The sequence below is a fragment of the Ruditapes philippinarum genome, unplaced genomic scaffold (assembly GCF_026571515.1).
Source record: "Ruditapes philippinarum isolate M1 unplaced genomic scaffold, ASM2657151v2 ctg1319_1_1_1_1, whole genome shotgun sequence".
NCBI lineage: Eukaryota > Metazoa > Mollusca > Bivalvia > Venerida > Veneridae > Ruditapes > Ruditapes philippinarum.
In genome coordinates, this window is record NW_026866837.1 from 272,088 (window position 1) to 292,095 (window position 20,008).

The window sequence follows — 20,008 nt, forward strand, 5'->3', positions numbered from 1 at the left end:
CCGCAGCTAATGTTAGCCATATAATGATATAACATGTTAAAAGTCTTAATAATAAATATATAGAGGATTTTTGTTTAGTTCTGTGTAAGATCAGAATATATTTCACCAAGTGAGCATCAAAAGGTTTATTTCACAAGTGACGCAGCCACAAGTGAAATATGAACTTTTGGTGTTCACGAGGTGAAATATATTTCCATCTTTCACTAAACTAAACAAATTTTCTTTTTATTATATGCAAAGAAACATTTAAAAAGACATTTTAACCTAGTACTAAATGAAAAGTGCACCAAATAATTATGCAATGTGACGTCATTTACTATGTCACATCATTAAGTTGGTTTTCAGTACATGTGCAAGCTGGTATAATACTGAAACAACGAAAATGGCTTAAATTCAAAACAGTGAAAATATCAAATTGATAATTTCACTGTTTCAAACAGTGAAATTATCAGTTTATATCTCACTGATATATTTCTGTAAAACACTGAAAAGCATGAAATAAATAATTCTCAACAATTTCTACCTTTGATTAAAATTGATACTAATTCATAAATCTGATGCAGTTGTGAATATAAGAAAATATAAACATTATGACTGTCAAATGAAAACTGATGTTACAAACATCCAGCATTAAAAAAAGTATATATATATATATATATATATATATATATATATATATATATATATATATATATATATATATATATATATATATATACAAAAATGTATATATACATATATCACTAAGTTAACAGATTTAAGTAACAACTTGTTTTCATTTCTTCTTTTCTTTTTAAATAACAACTTTGAATGCATCTGTGAATATGTTAACAAACAGTGTGGATAATTGTGTCATGATCAAAATTGCATACATGTACTTATCAAGATATGTTATAGAATTACATTAGAAGTTGCTTAGCTTGTAAGTTTTAAATTAATCTATTGCATTTTGTCTGAACATTTTATTTTGTCCTCACTGATTTCCCAAACTTTCTTTGCAAGGTCAAGGTCACTAGCTGGCTTACTCCAAGGCTCCTTCTTGAAGTTACCATAGTAACAGTCAGATTGACCTTGAAGTTCTGGGGCAACAGCACAATACACCACGGTCTGACAGCCTTCTCGTGCTGATTTGATCAACAAAAAATACAATGAGTAAAGTAAGGCATACAGAGGGAATCCGAAAATCTGAAAGTATCGGTTGTACAATATGGTGTATCGTCCAAGTCTTGTTCTAACCATGCCAGGATGCATTGAGTATACACAAATTTTACCATCTTTTCCAAATCTGTTATGAAATTCTCTTGCGAAAAGGAGATTCATTAATTTACTGTCAGCATACGGTTTTCCTTGTTTGTAGTTTTCTTCACTGTTGAGGTTTTCCAATCTCACTGTACCATATTTATGAAGAGCAGACGACACAAAAACTACCCTGCTGTCTTCTGCTTTGTAAAGTAAGTCTTTTAATAAGTTTGTAAGCAAGAAGTTTCCGAAATGATTCACAGCTAAATGGTTTTCAAAACCATCTTCAGTCAGAGAAAATGGACAATTCATGACACCAGCATTGTTTATAAGAACATCTAGTTTGGGTTCAGTTTTGTTGACATCACTACAAAACTCCCGTACAGATTTGAGTGATGCCAAGTCTAACTTTTTTGCCAATACATCAGTGTTTCCGGTAATTTTACTTATCCTGGTCGCTGCTGTTTGAGCTTTACCTAGATCTCTACATGCTAGGATAACCCTAGCTTTCCTGCCTGCAAGATTCAGGGCAGTCTCGTACCCAATACCACAGTTCGCTCCTGTAACAATAACAGTTTTACCAACCATAAGAGCTCTACTTGGACATCGAGTTCGAAAATACAAAACAGCTCGCCTTACTGCCAATAAAGTCACTCCTGGAATTAGAATATAAAATATAATTTAGAAATATAAAGAAACATTTCAGAGGGGTTAAAAATCCAAATAACATTCTTTATTGTTTGTTTGTTTGTGTTTATGGCAATATTTCAGTCATATCGAGACTCAGATCGGTAAATGTCCTATATTATGTTTAGTCTCAAGTAACTACCAAGTTCTTTACAAGATTATTTATAGAAACATAAAAAAATGCAAAAAAATAAAGGAGCACTTTAATAAACAAGCAATTATCATAGTATTGCAAGCAATCCATAAGTCCCCTACCGGTTAGAACCCCAGCAACATTCTGGAGGGCCATTCACTTATGTTTCTAATTTGTTGAAAAAGTTCTTTAAAAGTGATAATAGGAAACAGTTTTTTATGTACAGACAGACAGACGGACTGAAGGACACTCTAAAGTTATTTCTTTAAGCATCCCTGTTATCAAAATATAACATTTTTAAAAGCAAAATTCTTAAAAAGGAGATAACTCTTGAAATAAAGATGCAAGACGTCATACATGATGTGAGTGTAACAAAGAACAATTAGTAATGAAGGTGTTGATAATGAATGTTTTTTTTTAATTTGAAGTAAAAGAAAGTGAAAAGAATAAATGAGAAAAATTCAAAGTTTAAAGAGGAGATAATTCTGGAAATATGGATGCTAGATTTATAAAACTTGTCATATTATTATGATGTGGGAGTTTGAAGAAAATCCTTTAATGATTGAAAAGTTGGAGTAAAAATTACCAATTTCTCAAAAAAAGTGTAAGTTGAAAAGGAGCATAATTCTATAAATAGTCTAGCTAGAGTATTGAACTTTTTCACAAATGTTGAGTGATAATAAGAAACATAGATATGAAGTTTGAAGTAGATACATTCAGAAAAAAAGAAGTTATTAAAAAAAAAAAACAATATTTTTTTCATGAAAATTCTAAGTTCAAGGGAGGAAATTCTGATAAATTTTATGCTAGAATTGAAAACCTTGTCACATATGATGTGGTTGATGACTAGAAACTTATATTTAAAGTTTGAAGAAAATACCTTAAGAAATAAAGAACTTATAGTGAAAAAATGTTAAAACTAAATCTTGAAATTCAGTCTATTTGTTGCCATAGCAACCAGAATTTTCAACATAGGAAGAAAAGAAAAAGACGTGCATAATGTCCATACTGCCATCTATCCATATATCAAGTTTTAAAAAAAATATGTTCAGTACTTTTTGCGTTATCGCGGGATCCAGTTTTGTGGACGGACTGACGGACGGACGGACGGACAGACGAACAAGGCGCCGACTATATGCTCCCCCGAAATTTTTCGGGGAGCATAATTACAAGTTGTATTTGATGAGTTAGCAGATAATATTGAAATTAATAAAAGTGACCCTGTAGCCAAGGTTCTTGCTCTCAGGACAAGAAAACGAGCTGTATTGCTTGGAACTGCCAGGATTTCAAACTATGTGGAAGAAACTGTGCCATTTTCAGCTATCCTTTGTTTCTAGCACATTTCCGTAACTATGACAAGAGTGTCATTTTGAGTAAAAATACTTTAATTTCATCAAACGCTGTAAACAAAATTATTGACACAACAAAATTGAAATATTAGCAAACAAATTTAATATCAAAAGTGAGATTTAAAATGCCAGGACAACATTGTCAGTATCGAAACAGAATTCTTAAGACTTTGTACCATGGAGACCTTGTTCCACGAGACTGATATTTTATTTATCATAATCGATTATCATTGGAACACCAAGTGAAAGTTTAATTTCCCTGCTTTATGGCAAGAGTAAAGGCTCTCTACATTATTACTTGGGAAATTTCTGCAATATACTGAGAAGTGAAAACATTCTTCCCCAAACTTATATCATGGCCTGACAAGCAACAATATGGAGATATAGTCAACAGGTTTTTCCAAAGACAGGGTTTCTCAAGGGTTATTGGTGCCATATATTCCAATAACAGGACCTTCTGAATTTAGGGATTTTATTGCATTTCACCTCCAGGGTGTATGTGACAGCTGTCTTAAATTTCTGGATGTGTATTTCGCATACCCTGGATCAGTTTATGGCGCAAAAATTTTCAGGAATAGTTCCTTGCATGACCATTTGCAAAAGGACTGTCCGCAAGCATTTCACCTTTTAGGGGATTCAGCTTATAGCTTTTCATCAATTTTGCTTGTACCATTTACAGACAATTGCCACCTTACCAGTGAGCAAAAGAAGTTTAATTTTGCCCACAGCTCTACTAGGGTGGATATAGTAAAGTGTTTTGGATTGTTAAAAGGAAAGTTTCATAAACAAGCAATTATCATAGTATTGCAAGCAATCCATAAGTCCCCTACCGGTAAGAGCCCAAGCAAAATTCTGAAGGGCCATTGGCCATTCACTTATGTTCCTATTTTAAGTAAATTTGTTGAAAAAGTTCTTTAAAAGTGATCACAGGAAACAGTTTTTATGTACAGACAGACGGACTGAAGGACACTCTAAAGTTATTTTTTAAACATCCCTGTTATCAAAATATAACATTTTCAAAATCCTATCATGATTGAAGAAGTTGGAGTAAAAATTACCAATTTCTCAAAAAAAAGTCTAAGTTCAAAAGGGGCATAATTCTGGAAATAGCCTTGCTAGAGTATTGAATACTCACAAATGTTGAGTGACAATAAAAACATTTATACGAAGTTTGAAGTAGATACATTCAGAAAAAGAAGTTATTAAAAAAAACAATGTTTTTTTCATGAAAATTTTAAGTTCAAGGGAGGTAATTCTGATAAATTTTGTGCTAGAGTTGTAAACCTTGTCACATATGATGTGGTTGATGACAAGCAACTTATATTTAAAGTTTGAAGAAAATACCTTAAGAAATAAAGAACTTAGAGTGAAAAAACTTAAAAACTAGAATCAGAAATCTTGAAATTCAGCCTATTTGTTGCCATAGCAACCAGAATTTTCAACATAGGAAAGATAAAAAAGGATGTGCATAATTTCCATACTGCCATCTACCCATATGTCAAGTTTCATAAACATATTTTCAGTACTTTTTGTGTTATGACTGGATCCAGGTTATGTGTAAAATTTGCCATATTTTCAGTCTATTTGTTGCCATAGCAACCAGAATTTTCAACACAGGAAGAAAAGAAAAAGACGTGCATAATCTCCATACTGCCATCTATCCATATATCAAGTTTCATAAAAATATTTTCAGTACTTTTTGCGTTATCGCGGGATCCAGGTTATGTGTAAAATTTGCCATATTTTCAGCCTATTTGTTGCCATAGCAACCAGAATTTTCAACATAGGAAGAAAAGAAAAAGACGTGCATAATCTCCATACTGCCATCTATGCATATATCAAGTTTCATTAAAATATTTTCAGTACTTTTTGCGTTATCGCGGGATCCAGTTTTGTGGACGGACGGACTGACGGACGGACAGACGGACGGACGGACGGACGGACAGACGGACAGACGGACGGAGGGTAAACCTAAAGTCCCCTCCGGTAAACCGGTAGGGGACTAATAAAATCATGTGCTAAGAAACAGACTTTAATAAATAAAATCATGTGCTAAGAAACAGACTTTAATAAATAAAATCATGTGCTAAGAAACAGACTTAAATTCCTTATCATTATCCAATATTTTGAATTTGAAACAAGCAACAAGTAAAATTTGTAAGCCAATGGAAACTATAAAACCAATACCTGCAATTCCAACACATAATGCAGCATTCTGTATGTTACCTTTCCAAGACATGACTCACTTTCTAGTCTGAAAACAAGAAATGTATTAGATATATAAACCTTCAAGAATTACTAAAGACAAAAAATAATTATTGCTTGATTTCTCTGATAACAGTTTCATAGTCTCTCATTATTTTGTGAACTGATAATGGAGCTGCATTGTACATGCACAAAAATGCCAGTTTTGGTTTACTCATTTATAGGCATAAGATAGAAGGTCCCTTTCATCAATTAAAATGTTACCTGAAGTAAGAAAAGAACAGGCAATATATTTTATCACACACAAGTGACACATTCATTGTACCATTAAGTCTATCTCAGTGATTATTAAAGGTGTTTATAAATTCCTTTCCCAAAGAGCACATGAGTTGAGATACCTGGAAAAATGGATTGATGTGTAAAAAAGAGATATTTTCTTAAAAAGTAAACACTATCTGGATATCAGTGAAACGTATTTTCCAAATATCAGTAAAAACATTTTCAAAATCTAGCTTTCACTATCGCTGCACTTTTAAATATATTTCTTACATCAGATGATACAATAACAAAAGTTCAACAATCAATTATTCATTATAATATTAGGAGGCTGTCAATTCACTTTTGATATACAATATGTTATATGAATATAAATCATTAAAAAAAATCTATAGTGTTGTTTCTCATTGCAAAACAAAAATATTATAAAATTTAATAATGACCCTTCATAGTCTCAAGTGACCAGTGGCATTCTTGTGTGCCACTTGGGCATTGCGGTGGGTCACTTGGGCATTGTGGTGGGTCACTTGGGTAATGTGGTGGGTCACTTGGGCATTGTGGTGGGTCACTTGGGCATTGTGGTGGGTCACTTGGGCAGTGTGGTGGGTAAATTGGGCAGTGTGGTGGGTCACTTAGGCAATGTGGTGGGTCACTTGGGCAATGCGGTGAGTCACTTGGGCATTGTGGTGGGTCACTTGGGCATTGTGGTGTGCCACTTGGGCAATGCCTTGGGTCACTTGGGCAATGCTGTGGGTCACTTGGGCATTGTGGTGGGTCACTTGGGCATTGTGGTGTGCCACTTGGGCATTGTGGTGGGTCACTTGGGCATTCCCAGTCAGCAGAAATACAGACTATGACACTGTGAAGTGACATCACAACAGTGCAATAAAGGCTGGATAATGGGAAGTCACACTCAACAATTGGAAGCGACATTAACATAATGTTTCACTCTTTACTTTACACTATTGTCGGCTGTTGCTTCCAATTGTTACATCACTTTGCTTTGTCAAACAGCATTTTGAATCGTCAGGATGTTGCTTGGACCATTCAAGCTAGTCTAACATATTAGATGTTACAGGCTTGTTATAGTTTATGATTGATGGTCACGCGCGATGTATCTCTGCCAAGAAGGAAATTAAAAGTATCTCAAAGCAATGTCATATTTATAGGACTCAGGGCTCTAGCTAGACCAAAATTTTAGGGAGAAGTGACTTCTCCCCCAGCAGTGACTTCTCCCTCAGCTCCTATCAGGGAGAAGTTTGAAGAAATATGGCGCATTGAGTTGATCTATAAAAAGATGTTTCATCTATTTACTCAGTAATATTAAATGCAGATTTTTTTTTTTTTTTTTATATTTAGTATTTTTTTTTAATTCAACAAGTCTTATTTTGCATTAATAATTAGATATAAGGGGGTTAAGGCCTAAAGTAAATGGACAGAAATCAAGTGGTAATCATCTGATGGTCTGTCTTTTCAATGAAATAAAACCAAAAATTACCGACCTTCAATCTTTTTTTTTTTGTGACCGCTATTCAAAGAACATCAAAGAAGCTGCTGACTTTTAACTCGATGCAAACTAACAGTATAAAGCCACTGTTGTCTATTTATTTATAAGTAAATTTACATGGTCCGTTTGACATTGTGTGTAGTTACTGTCAAATATGGTAAGACTAATTGCAGGTGTAAACTTTTTAAACTGGCTGATTAAAAATTTGCAGGTGTCAAATTTATGCCCAATTTATTGTGATGTTTTGATCTGCAAAATAGAGGGCAATCATTTCGGATTGATCTGCATATCATGTCATAAATGTGTTAATTGTGGTCAATTATCGGCAGTAACAAGTTGCACCTGGAGGCGAGGATTAGATTTATTGACAAGCATTGTGTGATACGTAAAGATTAGTACATGCAGTAAGAAAAAAAGCATGGTGAAGTCAATTTCGCTTTGATGTTCAAACTCGGCACAGTTAAGAAACTTTAAGCTACTAAGTTGCCCAGTTGCGCGAGTCCTGGGACTATGTTGAAGTATGTCAGATGAGTATCAGGTTATTGATGTCTCTATGTCTCGATAAGGACACTAGCTATAGTGATCAGAAGTAAAATTGAAGAACATGCTCAAAGTTTACCATACATAATGAATTTATTAGACTCCTTATTAGTAATACAAAGATTCTGTTACCAAGTCATTTTAATGTGGTAAATTATAAAAGGCTGCTACATATGTAAGGTATAATTGAGCCAAACAAATTGTGGGCTTTTGGGCTTTTTATTATATAGATGATGGTCGCCCTTTGTAAAGACCGACATCTCTATGTAATACATGTATGATATATGTCTTTGTATCAGATTGCAAAATTGGTCTATCTAGCAGTTGAAATATTGTGACTAAGATAATTGTATTCTAGTACTGTCAAAATATTTTGACGCATTTGACATGCCAAAGCTAGATTCTCAGATATTTTTGTTCTGGGTCAGAGGAGCGATATTGCCCATACACAAAATAGCATAATATCTGAACGCGTACAATTAGTTGGACTAAAATGTATTCATGGACATGGTAGATTATGATAATTTTATCAATTTGGTTAAAATTTGCAAGTAGTTGACAATCTTCATCCCGGTTGACAATCGTGATCCAAGGGTGAAAGGAATTTATGTATCAATAGATATACTCACAATAAAGTGACAGTATCTTTCTTAGTTATAATACTTTGGAGCGGTTGAATCTGGAAAATAAAATAATACAATGACCGGCAAGGTTAAAATCTACCCCGACACCGGAATATTAGGCTTGATTGATTAAAATTCATTGCATGGGAAAATATTCACCGACCTCAAATAGATTTGACAAACTCATAGGCTATAATACTATTATCTAAAAAATAAAAAGAGACATTAAAACATACATTGTAAATCGTGTATACATTTGACACGTGTTAATAACATAGCACATACGAAATTTTACTCGGTTCATCCATTTTGAAATTTATTTGAAACCAAGAATCAAACAGAACAACCACCAGAACAACGTTACAGATTTTGAACTTCCGTATTTTGGTCTGTGTAGTGTTTGAGAGACACTGATAACATGTTTAGTGTGAGAAGACACTTTGTCAAAGGTATGTATGTTGTATTGTAAAGAGACTATGCGTAATTGATGTCGTGCATGTGCCAATGAACTGCCCTACAGTAGCTGATATATTTCCCCTGTGCCCTTACAGGAGTCTTTTATCAGCTGAAGTTTGTCTTTATCACTGACACTGTTGTGTTGATTATTTTAATTAAATTATAATTTTTTACAATCAAATAATACAATAGATCAAAATTTGAAGAATACAGAATTTGCCATTATCCCTTAATTATTATCCCTTTATTAACTTTTTCTATATCCCGGTTACATAAACTAAATTCGGATATATGTGGTAAATCTATGTAACCTCCAAAAATGTTACATTTATGTAGTTGTACGTTTCCTCCATGGTACATAACCTCCGAATTCCTAGGATTCTTAGCAGAAACATAAAGTTTAAATCACAGTACAATCAGTCCATTGCTTATCAGACATTCATCAGACCCCAGTCCACAGCTTGAGTATATGGTTCACAAGTAATGTCATCCCTACACAAAAATACAAATAGATCAAATTGAAAATGTCCAAAGAAGTTCAGTCCGATGGATCATGCTAGATTATGGTCAGACCTCTAGTGTCACATACATGCTTCACTGCCTTAGGACTCAAAAAATGGAACTCAAGAGTTATAGATGCTTGGTTTTGCCTTTTTCTACAAGATTTACCATGGTCTGAATGCTATCCACAGAAAAGAAAATGTGACACCCTTCTGCCGAACATCAACCATGTCCAAATCCTGTGCTATTGATTTTTCACAGCAACCGCAGACTATCATAAACTTTCCTGTTTTCCTAGGACTGTATACCACTTGAACCATGTACACCCTGCAGATGCCCTACTCCATACCTGTGAACAGTTCAGTTAAGCCATAGCATGCATAGAAAATGTCTCACCCTAGTTTTTCAGTCCCTTGTTTTTAACATTTGTCATATTCTACTTTTATTCTTTTCTAAAACAACTCCTACTTTCTTGCAATTTTTACATGCAGTCATGTCTAGATCCCGTGAGGGGTTTGACATTAATGGAAGATAGATAGATTTAACCACAAATGCATGATGTTATTTTTTTCGCTCCATAGCCATAATAGTTCAGAATTGCCTTGCATTTTTATTCCTGAAAACAGGATACAAATATACAAGTATTTGCTAGGAATCATTCAGATTTATTATATTATTTGTCATGTCTGCATAAATTAGGCTTTAGCTGTTAGAAAATAACTTACTATTACCAGGGGCAGGACATGAAGTGGTTGCACATTTGCTTCAAGCAGGCAAAATTAAAATTACATTCAAAAGTATAAAAATTAGGACTTACATGTAATTATCTGGACAATATAATTATGAGTTGGAGTTATAAATTTTTGATGACTCAGTCCCCATTTTGTCAAGTTTGCAACCACTTCGCCCGCTTGAATTAAGTTTGCAACCATTTCATGTCCTGCCCCTAAAATGTATAATATGTCCTTCATGTTGATGCTGTTAATTATTTATTTATTCTATTTATTGTATTTTTGATTTGCATCACCATTTCTGATTTATGATAGTACATGATCCTTTCCAAATGTTGCTTTTAATTTATATACAAAGATTACTCATTTAGACTTTTTATATGCTTGAAGAAACTAAAGGATGTATTATGAAATGGCTTAAGTTTTGAAGATTTTAATGATTGTGATACCATGGTTACCAATAAACAGCACATACTAAATTGAAAAATCTGTTTTGCAATATAATTGCTGTGTAGTTGTGTTTTGTTGATCAGGTATAAGCAGACCCCAGTCTATACTGCCATTACTTGTGAGAGCTATGTCGAGCGAGTCATACACGACCTTGAACGTGACAAGACCAAAGGAATATGTGGTCCATGTGGAGATGAACAGACCAAACAAAAGAAATGCAATGAATGGTGCTTTCTTTAGGTAAGAAATGAAGAAAAATGACAACTTTAAAAATAGAAATAAAGAGTATGAAATAATGTATCATATTTGAAGTTTTTATCAATACCTGGCATCAGATAACACCATGAAGCCTTTTAACCCTTATTCTGCTGGAAGCCTTTGCCGTCAGTAAAGAGCCAGGTCAGACTGCTCTTACCAGAGGCTCTAAACTGTTGTTAGCTCACTAAACGAAGCACTATTTTCAGCTGTCGGTTACCACCACACTTCTGCATGTGTGCTAATTACATCAGATTGCAAAATTAAATATTTTATCGAGTAGTGAAATATCCATTTTGGACTAACACATAAGAGATTTTGGGGACTAGAATTTTGCTTTTCCGATCAAATAGGGCAAGGTTTTTGCCCAACTTCACCCTAAATGCAGTCCCTGATAGCTTATTTAAATCAGTCTTGATCAAACTTACTGTAGTACTGGTGTCGATGTTGAACCTTAGAAGTTGGGCTTAAACTACTTTTTTTTGTTTGTTTAACAGACAGACACCTTAACTACTAGGTCATCTTTTCCCTAAAATGGTCAGTATTTCTTCCAGAATGTCTCAAAGATAAAAAATGATTGTTTTTAGATCATGAAATTTAATTAATAGCAGGTTAATGTTGTCATTGCAGTGAGATTGGGACATGCTTTCAGAAACTATCAGATGACAGTGACTGCAGGGTGATAGTTTTATCTGGTGCAGGGAAAATATTTACATCAGGTATTGTATCTATTGTTCATGTTGCCAATGGTTACCATTAGTCTTCAAGGTCACACGACTATTGACCTGTTTAAGGCACCTTACCATAATAAAGATAAAATTAGTTTTATATTTTATCACATAAACTGCGGCGCAGGAGTGTAATAAAGCCATTTAATAAAAACGATATTACAATAGACGATATTACACTAGTGTAATAACACTTTGACGTCACATCATTTGCGCTATAAACATAGCGTTAAAGCGCGCTAATGTTAGCGTTACACTATAGGCGCATCAAAAAAGAAAAATGACTCTTGATAACAGTTTACCCTTCTTATTTTTTATATGTGGTAAATAGAATATTATATTCGTGTAGATTCAATACTAAATTTATTGAACTCGTTGAATAAAACAATATTATGCTCACCAGAGGCTCGCATAATATGATGTTCAATAAATTTAGTATTAACCTACACTCATTCAATATCCTCTATGTATCAAAGGAATGTCTAACAAAGGTAGAAAAGTTGCATTTTGCTAACCAAAACAATGTAATAAGGTCTTGGTTTTGTGAAAACAGAAGAAATACACACAATTGGGAAGGTTATGAATTATATGATGTAAGATATGACATCAAAAACAAAATTAAATTGAGGAATTACTTGTCTGTTCAAATGTTTTGTCAATGTCTTGATGGTCATTTTTTGTAGGACTCTTCTAAAGACATATGTTTTGCACATATCAAGATTTTACTGAATTATTTCCCTTTGTGAAATTGCAGCATGACTCTTATTTAGATATCAAACACCATGGCCAAAATTACATGAAAAAATGTCAAGCAATAAATCCATGTGACTAGTGATCCTTGTGACATCTCTTTATCACATATAGATATACAATGTACATGTACATATATACATGTTTATACATGTACATGTATTATACTGCAGGGCTTTTTTTCACAGGTTGCGGAAGCAGCCCTGCCCTTAATTTTGGGGAAAAATTAAGTGGTATAATTGCAAAAGGGGAAGAAAAAACTTGATGTAAATTTAATTTTTGGGGAAAACTTCATGATTTTAAAGAATTTTTTTTAGAAGCCGTCCTAAAACGACCCCTGCTACAGAAGGAAAAAAGGTACAGTGCAATTGATCGTAGAAAGGATTTCATGATCAATCACAATGAAACTGACCTGCACTGTCTTGAAATCGAACCCGGGTCACCCGATTCACAGTTAACATGATAAATATATCCAGATCCTATATACAGCTATAGAACATTTTGACACTTACCTTACAATTTTGTACAATGAATTGTTTGCCATTTAGAGATCCTGGTAATTTATCAACTGTTTGATCTGTTAAACGATCAAACATATAATTAGAAGGATCCACTTTAGGTCTCTTATCCCTAGATGAATATATAAAAATAAGTTACCTTAAAATTATATATAAAGAATGTAATTAATGAAAAATCAAGTTCACTCAACATTTTACACAGGTAAAAACAGTCAGTGAACTCAACATTTTACAAAGGTAAAAACAATGCACTCAACATTTTACAAAGGTTAAAAACAGTAAGTTCACTCAACATTTTACAAAGGTAAAACAGTCAGTGCACTCAACATTTCACAAAGGTAAAACAGTCAATTCACTCAACATTTAACAAAGGTAAAAACAGTCAGTGCACTCAACATTTCACAAAGGTAAAACAGTCAATTCACTCAAAATTTTACAAAGGTAAAAACAGTCAGTGCACGTAATATTTTACAAAGATAGAAGCAGTCAGTTCATGCAACATTTTACAAAGGTAAAAGCAGTCAGTAGATGTCTATTTTCAGGACTAGACTTAACGGATTTGGGCACAGTGATTGCTATAAGAGAAAATGAGGACATAGATGTTGGACGGAAGGCAACACAAATGCGAAAATTTCTTACAAAATGGCAAGAAGATTTTAATCAGATAGAAAAGGTAATCAATGTAATGATAATGTTAACCTTTAACCTGCTGGAACCTAAAGTGATTGGCCATTGCCACCAGTATAGAGCTAGGCCAGCCTGCACATTCGTTCAGTCTGACCACGCTCTTTAACTGTTGGTAGTGCAATTTTTGTATTTTGGTATTCGAATCCCATATATTTCTAATGGATTCAGTGTCTAATCTAGGATGGATCTTTATCGAAAAGTGAGAATTTATTACATTTGCTGATCTTTTTCCTTCTTTCTCTTGGTAAAATTTTCCCCCTGCCTCTCAATTCTCAAAAATATGAGTGAATCCCCCAATCTTCCCTCCTAGAATAGACACTGTGGACTGTTCCAAATTCAAAGCACAGCAAGTCCATTACACAAATTCAGGTTAAAAGATATTTTAGAAAACATGTTTATGGAACATTTTCTTTTAAATAAGCATCAAAAACTAATATTAAACAAGGACTTAAAAATCATAACGTATTTCACTGTTAACATTATTGAAAGGATAAAGAAAAGGTATTTATTTTTACTAGTTTAAATGTTTATACATGTATATATTAAATAAAGCTTGATTATAAAGCAAGAGTTTTGAACTTTAATAAACAATCTGCGTCCTGGTTTTACTATACATTCCATAAGTGTAAATACACAATGTATTCTTAGTATTTGAGAGAGAGATGGTGCTGTTCAAGAAATGCAGTACCAGAAGTATAAGCCTTAAAACTATATCTGTAAGGTAGTATGACAGATTTAACTCTTTTTGTAAGTAAATGAATTACTGGTATATATCTGTATGTAAACAAAACATTTTGGTTATATTATAGTGTAGTAAGCCAGTTATAGCAGCTATACACAGTGCTTGTGTGGGTGGGGGTGTTGATCTTACATCAGCGTGTGACATCAGATACTGTTCCGAGGATGCCTGGTTCCAGATAAAGGTACATCTATATAATACTAGACTTATCGTAAGATAAATTTGCACTATTTGGTCCACATAACATTTCATACTTTTTAAAAGTATATTTTATTTAAGTAAGGAAAGAATAAGTACAAAATGTATAATCAAATTCAATAAATCTGTGCTATTCAATGGCAGTAACATTCACACTCTTTGTATTTCTTTTTGAAAAAGGATAGAATAAGTTTAATTAGATTGAAATAAGAATCTTCTTTTCGTAGAAATAAAATGGTAAATATATACTATGACAAAAAAAGTTTCTTCTCAAAAGTTTTATGAAATGTTTTGCAAATGCAATGAACATTTGACTTTAATATTTCACGTTAAAAAAGAAAACTGGTAAAGATAGGATACATACAAATTTTAAATGAAATATAAGGATCATCAGTTAAATTCCCCATATATGAATGTCTATGAACTTCTCTCTAATCTTTTTCAGGAAATAGATCTTGGTTTAGCAGCAGATCTTGGAACATTACAAAGGTTTCCAAAAGTGATAGGAAATGATAGTTATGCCAGAGAATTGGCTTTTACTGCACGAAAATTTTATGCTGATGAGGCCAAACAAATGGGATTTATCAGGTAATATTCACAACCCGCATGTTTCCTTACTGAATATAGAAGATCTGAAAGTGTGTGTTATTATGCAATAAAATCACTGTTGACATTCTATATTTACACAGGTGACGTAACCATTTGACATGCGACATAATTATTAAAAATGTGATGTGCTGAAAATAAGTACATAAACAAATGAGGCCCATTTTGGCTTTATATCTGGTACAGCAGCATTTATTTGTTGATGTTGTTTTAGAATTGAAATAATATATCCCATTCAATGATTTTATCCCATGTGATATAATTCTTGCATCCGGACTCCAGTGATTATTTTTAGCGATAATTCTTTGGGGGATATATTATTTCTTAAATAAGTAAAATACATTCTGATTATGATGGAATATCATGCAGTTTTGAATGTTGTTATGTGTGTTATTTAAAAGGATTTACTATTATAAGCATGTATAACAAAATACTTGAAGTAATAAAATAATAAAGCACATAACTTTATACAGAAGTTATTTTAGTGTGTCAATAAGCTTACAGCTTCCTTCACACTCTTGAATCTGTTCCTAGAACCAAGCAGTGCTAAGTAATAATAAATAAATAATAAGGAGAGAGAGCTCGACTTTTCTAAAAGGGGAGCTATCCTACTCGCCTACCGGCGTCGGCGTCGGCGTCGGCGTTAGCGTTGGCGTCACACCTTGGTTAAGTTTTTCGTACCACCCCACTTTATTTCAGAAGTATTACAAGTATGGCTTTGAAACTTACCATACTTGTTCACCATCATAACCTCCATCTACAGACAAGAGTACATAACTCTGTCAAGGTTTTTGACAGAATTATGGCCCTTTTTTGACTTAGAAAGTGTATTGAGCTTGGTTAAGTTTTTTGTACCACCTCACTTTATTTCAAAACCATTGGAGGTATTGCTTTGAAACTGACCATACTTGTTTACCATCACGACCTTCATCAACAGACAAGAGGACATAACTCTGTCAAGGTTTTTGACAGAATTATGCCCCTTTTTGACTTAGAAAATACATTGAATATGGGTAAAATCCACTTATTGCCTTAACCCTTTGAGATATTGCTTTGAAACTTTTAATGCTATTTCACATCATTACCCCCATCTGTACGCAAGAGAAGGTAACTCTGTCAAGGATTTGTTTTAAAAAATTAAGGCCTTTTATCGACTTAGAATCTTGGTTAAGTTTTTAGTACCAGTCCACTTTTTGACTGAACTGTTTGAGATATTAATTTGAAAGTTGGAATACTTGTTTATACTGCCCTCACACATACCTCGCGACCTTACTGCGTCCTTACTGCGACCTTGCTACAACCCAGGACGCAGCACAGTCGCCATGGACGCAGCAGGGACGCAGCGAGGTCGTAGCGAGGAACCCAAGGACGCACAAGGTCGCAGACCGTCGGCGACTATTTTGAACATGCACAAAACAGTCGCAGAAACTCTGCGTTCTTGCTGAGTCCTAGTTAGGTCGCCGTGGGATCTCAGTGGAGTCGCCATAGTCGCAGCAACATCGTAGTAAGGACGAAATAAGAACGCAATAGACGTAGTACACTCGTACTAAGGACGCCGTAGAGTCACCGATGAAATTACAAGAAATTGCTCGGAAACCTTTGGCGACGCTATTTCTACACACTGTGAACCACTACCAAACTGCATATCTGAAGCGGCGACTGGGTCAACTTGTAGCACTTTAGAGACCCTCGTTCTTTTGCCTCGTCCGCCTCTCATCTTTGGAATAATATGGATGATTTAACTTAATACTAATTAAATATACGTCTTCACTCGTTGAAGGTCAGAATGAACAGAATGAACAGAACTCAGAATGAAATTTACTGGTAAAAAGTATTGTTTTTATAGACGTAGCAAGAACGTAGTAGGGTCGTCGTACAGTCGCAGGACAGTCGCCGGACAAACGCAATAGTCGTCGGAGAGTCGCCGTAAGGACGCAGAGAACATAGCACCGTCGCAGCTGGGTCGCCGATGATCGCCGTGGGGTCGCCTTGGGGACGCAATACAGTCGCAGTGGAAACGCCATGGACGTAGAAGGGTCGTATTGAGGACATAGAGAAAACGTACTGAACACAAGACTGCAGAGCCCCGGACCGTCTGCGAGAGAAATTTGAAAGAAAACCAACGATTTTCGAAAGAAAAATGCTATTTTACTAGTTTTCAGGTCGTAGTAAGGTCGTGGTTTATGTGTGAGGGCACCTTTACCATCATGGTCCCAAAACATGGGCAGGAGAAGGTAATTCTGTTAAGGATTTTATTTGAATTATGGCCCTTTTTGACTTAGAAACTCAGTTAAGATTTTCATTCTTGTCCACTTGTTGACTTAACCATTTGAGATATTACTTTGGAAGTTGGAGTTCTTATGTGCCATCATGAGACCTATCTGTAAGCAAGAGAAGATAACTCTGTGAAAATGTTTCTTGATTTGTACTTAGAAATTCCTAGTTAAAGTCTTGTGTGCCCTTAACTGTCAAAGTTTTGTTTTATAGGCAAGCACTAAAAAAGTCGAGCGCGCTGTCCTTCTGACAGCTCTTGTTAGGTTTCTACTAAATCTATAACTTTATTTTTAAGTAATTTATAATGTAGATGAAAATGTTATTAATGAAATTTAGTTTTAATTTAACTAAAGTAAACAATAAGTGTAAAGTTTAAAATCTAGCTCAAGAAAAAAATGGCTAGCCATTTTTGGAGTTTGAACCCAAGGCTTTGAATCCTTAGATAACTCGTCCAACACATTAATGACTTGGCAGTGTAGTATGATGCACATCAAAATATTAATAATAGTTAATTATTTTAGGACACAGTTTATCCAACATGGAAGAAAAATGAGCCGTGTCATGACAAAACCAACATAATGGCTTTGCGACCAGCATGGATCCAGACCAGCCTGCGCATCCGCGCAGTCTGATCAGGATCCATGCTGTTCGCTTACAAACTCTATAACCAGTATTAAATCCAATAGCGAACAGCATGGATCCTGATCAGACTGCGCGGATGCGCAGGCTGGTCTGGATCCATACTGGTCGCAAAATCATTATGTTGGTTTTTTCATGACACGGCTCAAAAAGAGTTTTATTGAACTGATTCACGCATACTTTTCATGGTTTCGAAACCTTTGAAAAGAAATGCTGTTAAATGTTAAATAACTTTTACTTGATTATTGTACTTGAAAATGAAATATTTCATAGAAGTTAAAAAGGATTTTATTTTATAGCCGTATATTACCTGACAAGGACTCCTTACTTAGTGCTGCACTTGATACCGCAGCTCTCATAGCCAGTAAAAGTCCTATAGCTGTGCAGGGAACCAAAACAAGTATGGTGTACTCAAGGGACCATTCTGTTCAAGAGGGTTTGGCACATATTGTAAGTTTTAGACCATTCGCTTATAGTTTTAAGTTCTCTATATATCACCAAGGTTATGTTGTCAACTGATCTTCTTCTTTTCATCCAATTGCACTTTTTAATTTGCTATTTCATTTTATTGAAAGCAATGTGTAATAATTCAGCTTCGACATTGTTATGAAGTGGAGGACAGCAAAGTTCAAAGGTTATTATGAACCCAGTGATATGAAAAATCTGAAGGAAATCCAACATGAATGCAATGTTGATAAAATCAAACACATTTAATATTGTTAAGTTGCAATTAGGACTAGATTCTGTGTAGAAACTTACGCCATGCGGCCATGGGTTTTATATTCAGGCATGATTTGCATATTTTCCATATTAACTAAGACAAAGGTTTATATGGATAAATTTACCATTTATGTATATTCTTAAAAAAGGAAAATTATTACCTTGTATGATGTCATTAGGCCAAATTCTTTGATGTACTTCAAAATGTTTCTATTTATTCTAGTTCTGTGAGCAAGTTAGAATCAAAATAGAAATTTATATCTTCTTAGAATTGCACTATTAAATCAAGTTGAATATTAAGCAAGGGAGGCGAGAACAAAAAGAAAGTTTCATAAACTACATGTATTCATTATAGGATTCACCAGGAGCAGTTTCCTAAGCCCATCCAAATTAAATGTAAATTGTTCACCCAATATAAACTATTTACAATCAGAAATGTATTTTTGTATGTTATTATAACAAACCACATCTCTCAGGCTAAAAGTGCATATTAGCAACCTGAGAAGCGAAATAACATCGGTCAAGGATGTTATTTCAGTTCAAGGGTTGCTAATATGCACTTTTATCCTGAGAAAATGTTGGGTTTTTTTTATTATACGGAATCAACAATTCAGTGTCATTTTTCACTGCTATGCATCATTACTTTGAGAGCCAGTTTTCATCATTAGTTTCCATCAGGGGAGAGAATTAGAACAGAACGTTTTCTCAAGTCTATATAAATACATAGATTACATGCCCCTGGAGAATAATGCAAAAAATTATTGATGGGGTGATATTCATTTCCTGGATGATAAATCGAAATAACACCCTGCAACATCACATTAGGCTATATAATATTAAGTATTATGTGAGGTATGATAAATACTATTATTTCTTAGTACTGAGTATAACACAATTTATAATTGTAGGGAATCTGGAACCAGTCAATGTTACAAAGTACGGACATGACAGAGGCGGCAATGGCCCAGATGCAGAAAAAAGAAGCAAAATTCTCAAAACTGTGATAGGCAAACAAGTGAAACATTTTAATGTATGTTGGAGCTTACACTGGATCATTTAGAAATGCCGGTCAAAAATTTAAGAATGATTAAACCTTTGGGGTTACCACTCCAAAAATCCTCCAAATTTTGTTGTACTTTGGGGTATAACTTGGGTATAAATGCTGCCTTTGTGAAATTTTCCAGAAAATTTGGGTAT

The 20,008-nt window shown here is 34.1% G+C and overlaps 3 protein-coding genes across 3 annotated transcripts; 1 reads left to right on the top strand and 2 right to left on the bottom strand.

The window, feature by feature from the left end:
- Window positions 1–736: 736 nt before the first annotated feature.
- On the bottom strand, window positions 737–8,712 carry LOC132733851 (retinol dehydrogenase 14-like). Its single transcript, XM_060720571.1, has 3 exons — window positions 8,566–8,712; window positions 5,596–5,662; window positions 737–1,895 (listed from the first exon to the last, which is right to left on the bottom strand). Exons 2-3 carry the CDS (start codon window positions 5,645–5,647, stop codon window positions 940–942), a joined length of 1,008 nt encoding a protein of 335 aa, XP_060576554.1. The 5' UTR covers window positions 5,648–5,662; window positions 8,566–8,712; the 3' UTR covers window positions 737–939.
- On the bottom strand, window positions 6,322–6,762 carry LOC132733848 (salivary glue protein Sgs-4-like). Its single transcript, XM_060720568.1, has one exon. The coding sequence runs from the start codon at window positions 6,760–6,762 to the stop codon at window positions 6,322–6,324; it is 441 nt and encodes a 146-aa protein (XP_060576551.1).
- Window positions 8,713–8,850: 138 nt separating the features above from the next.
- LOC132733852 (delta(3,5)-Delta(2,4)-dienoyl-CoA isomerase, mitochondrial-like) lies at window positions 8,851–19,817 on the top strand. Its single transcript, XM_060720572.1, has 8 exons — window positions 8,851–9,008; window positions 10,781–10,937; window positions 11,583–11,671; window positions 13,491–13,621; window positions 14,445–14,558; window positions 15,018–15,160; window positions 18,391–18,541; window positions 19,720–19,817. The coding sequence occupies exons 1-8, from the start codon at window positions 8,978–8,980 to the stop codon at window positions 19,813–19,815; spliced, it is 912 nt and encodes a 303-aa protein (XP_060576555.1). The 5' UTR covers window positions 8,851–8,977; the 3' UTR covers window positions 19,816–19,817.
- The last annotated feature ends 191 nt before the right edge of the window (window positions 19,818–20,008 follow it).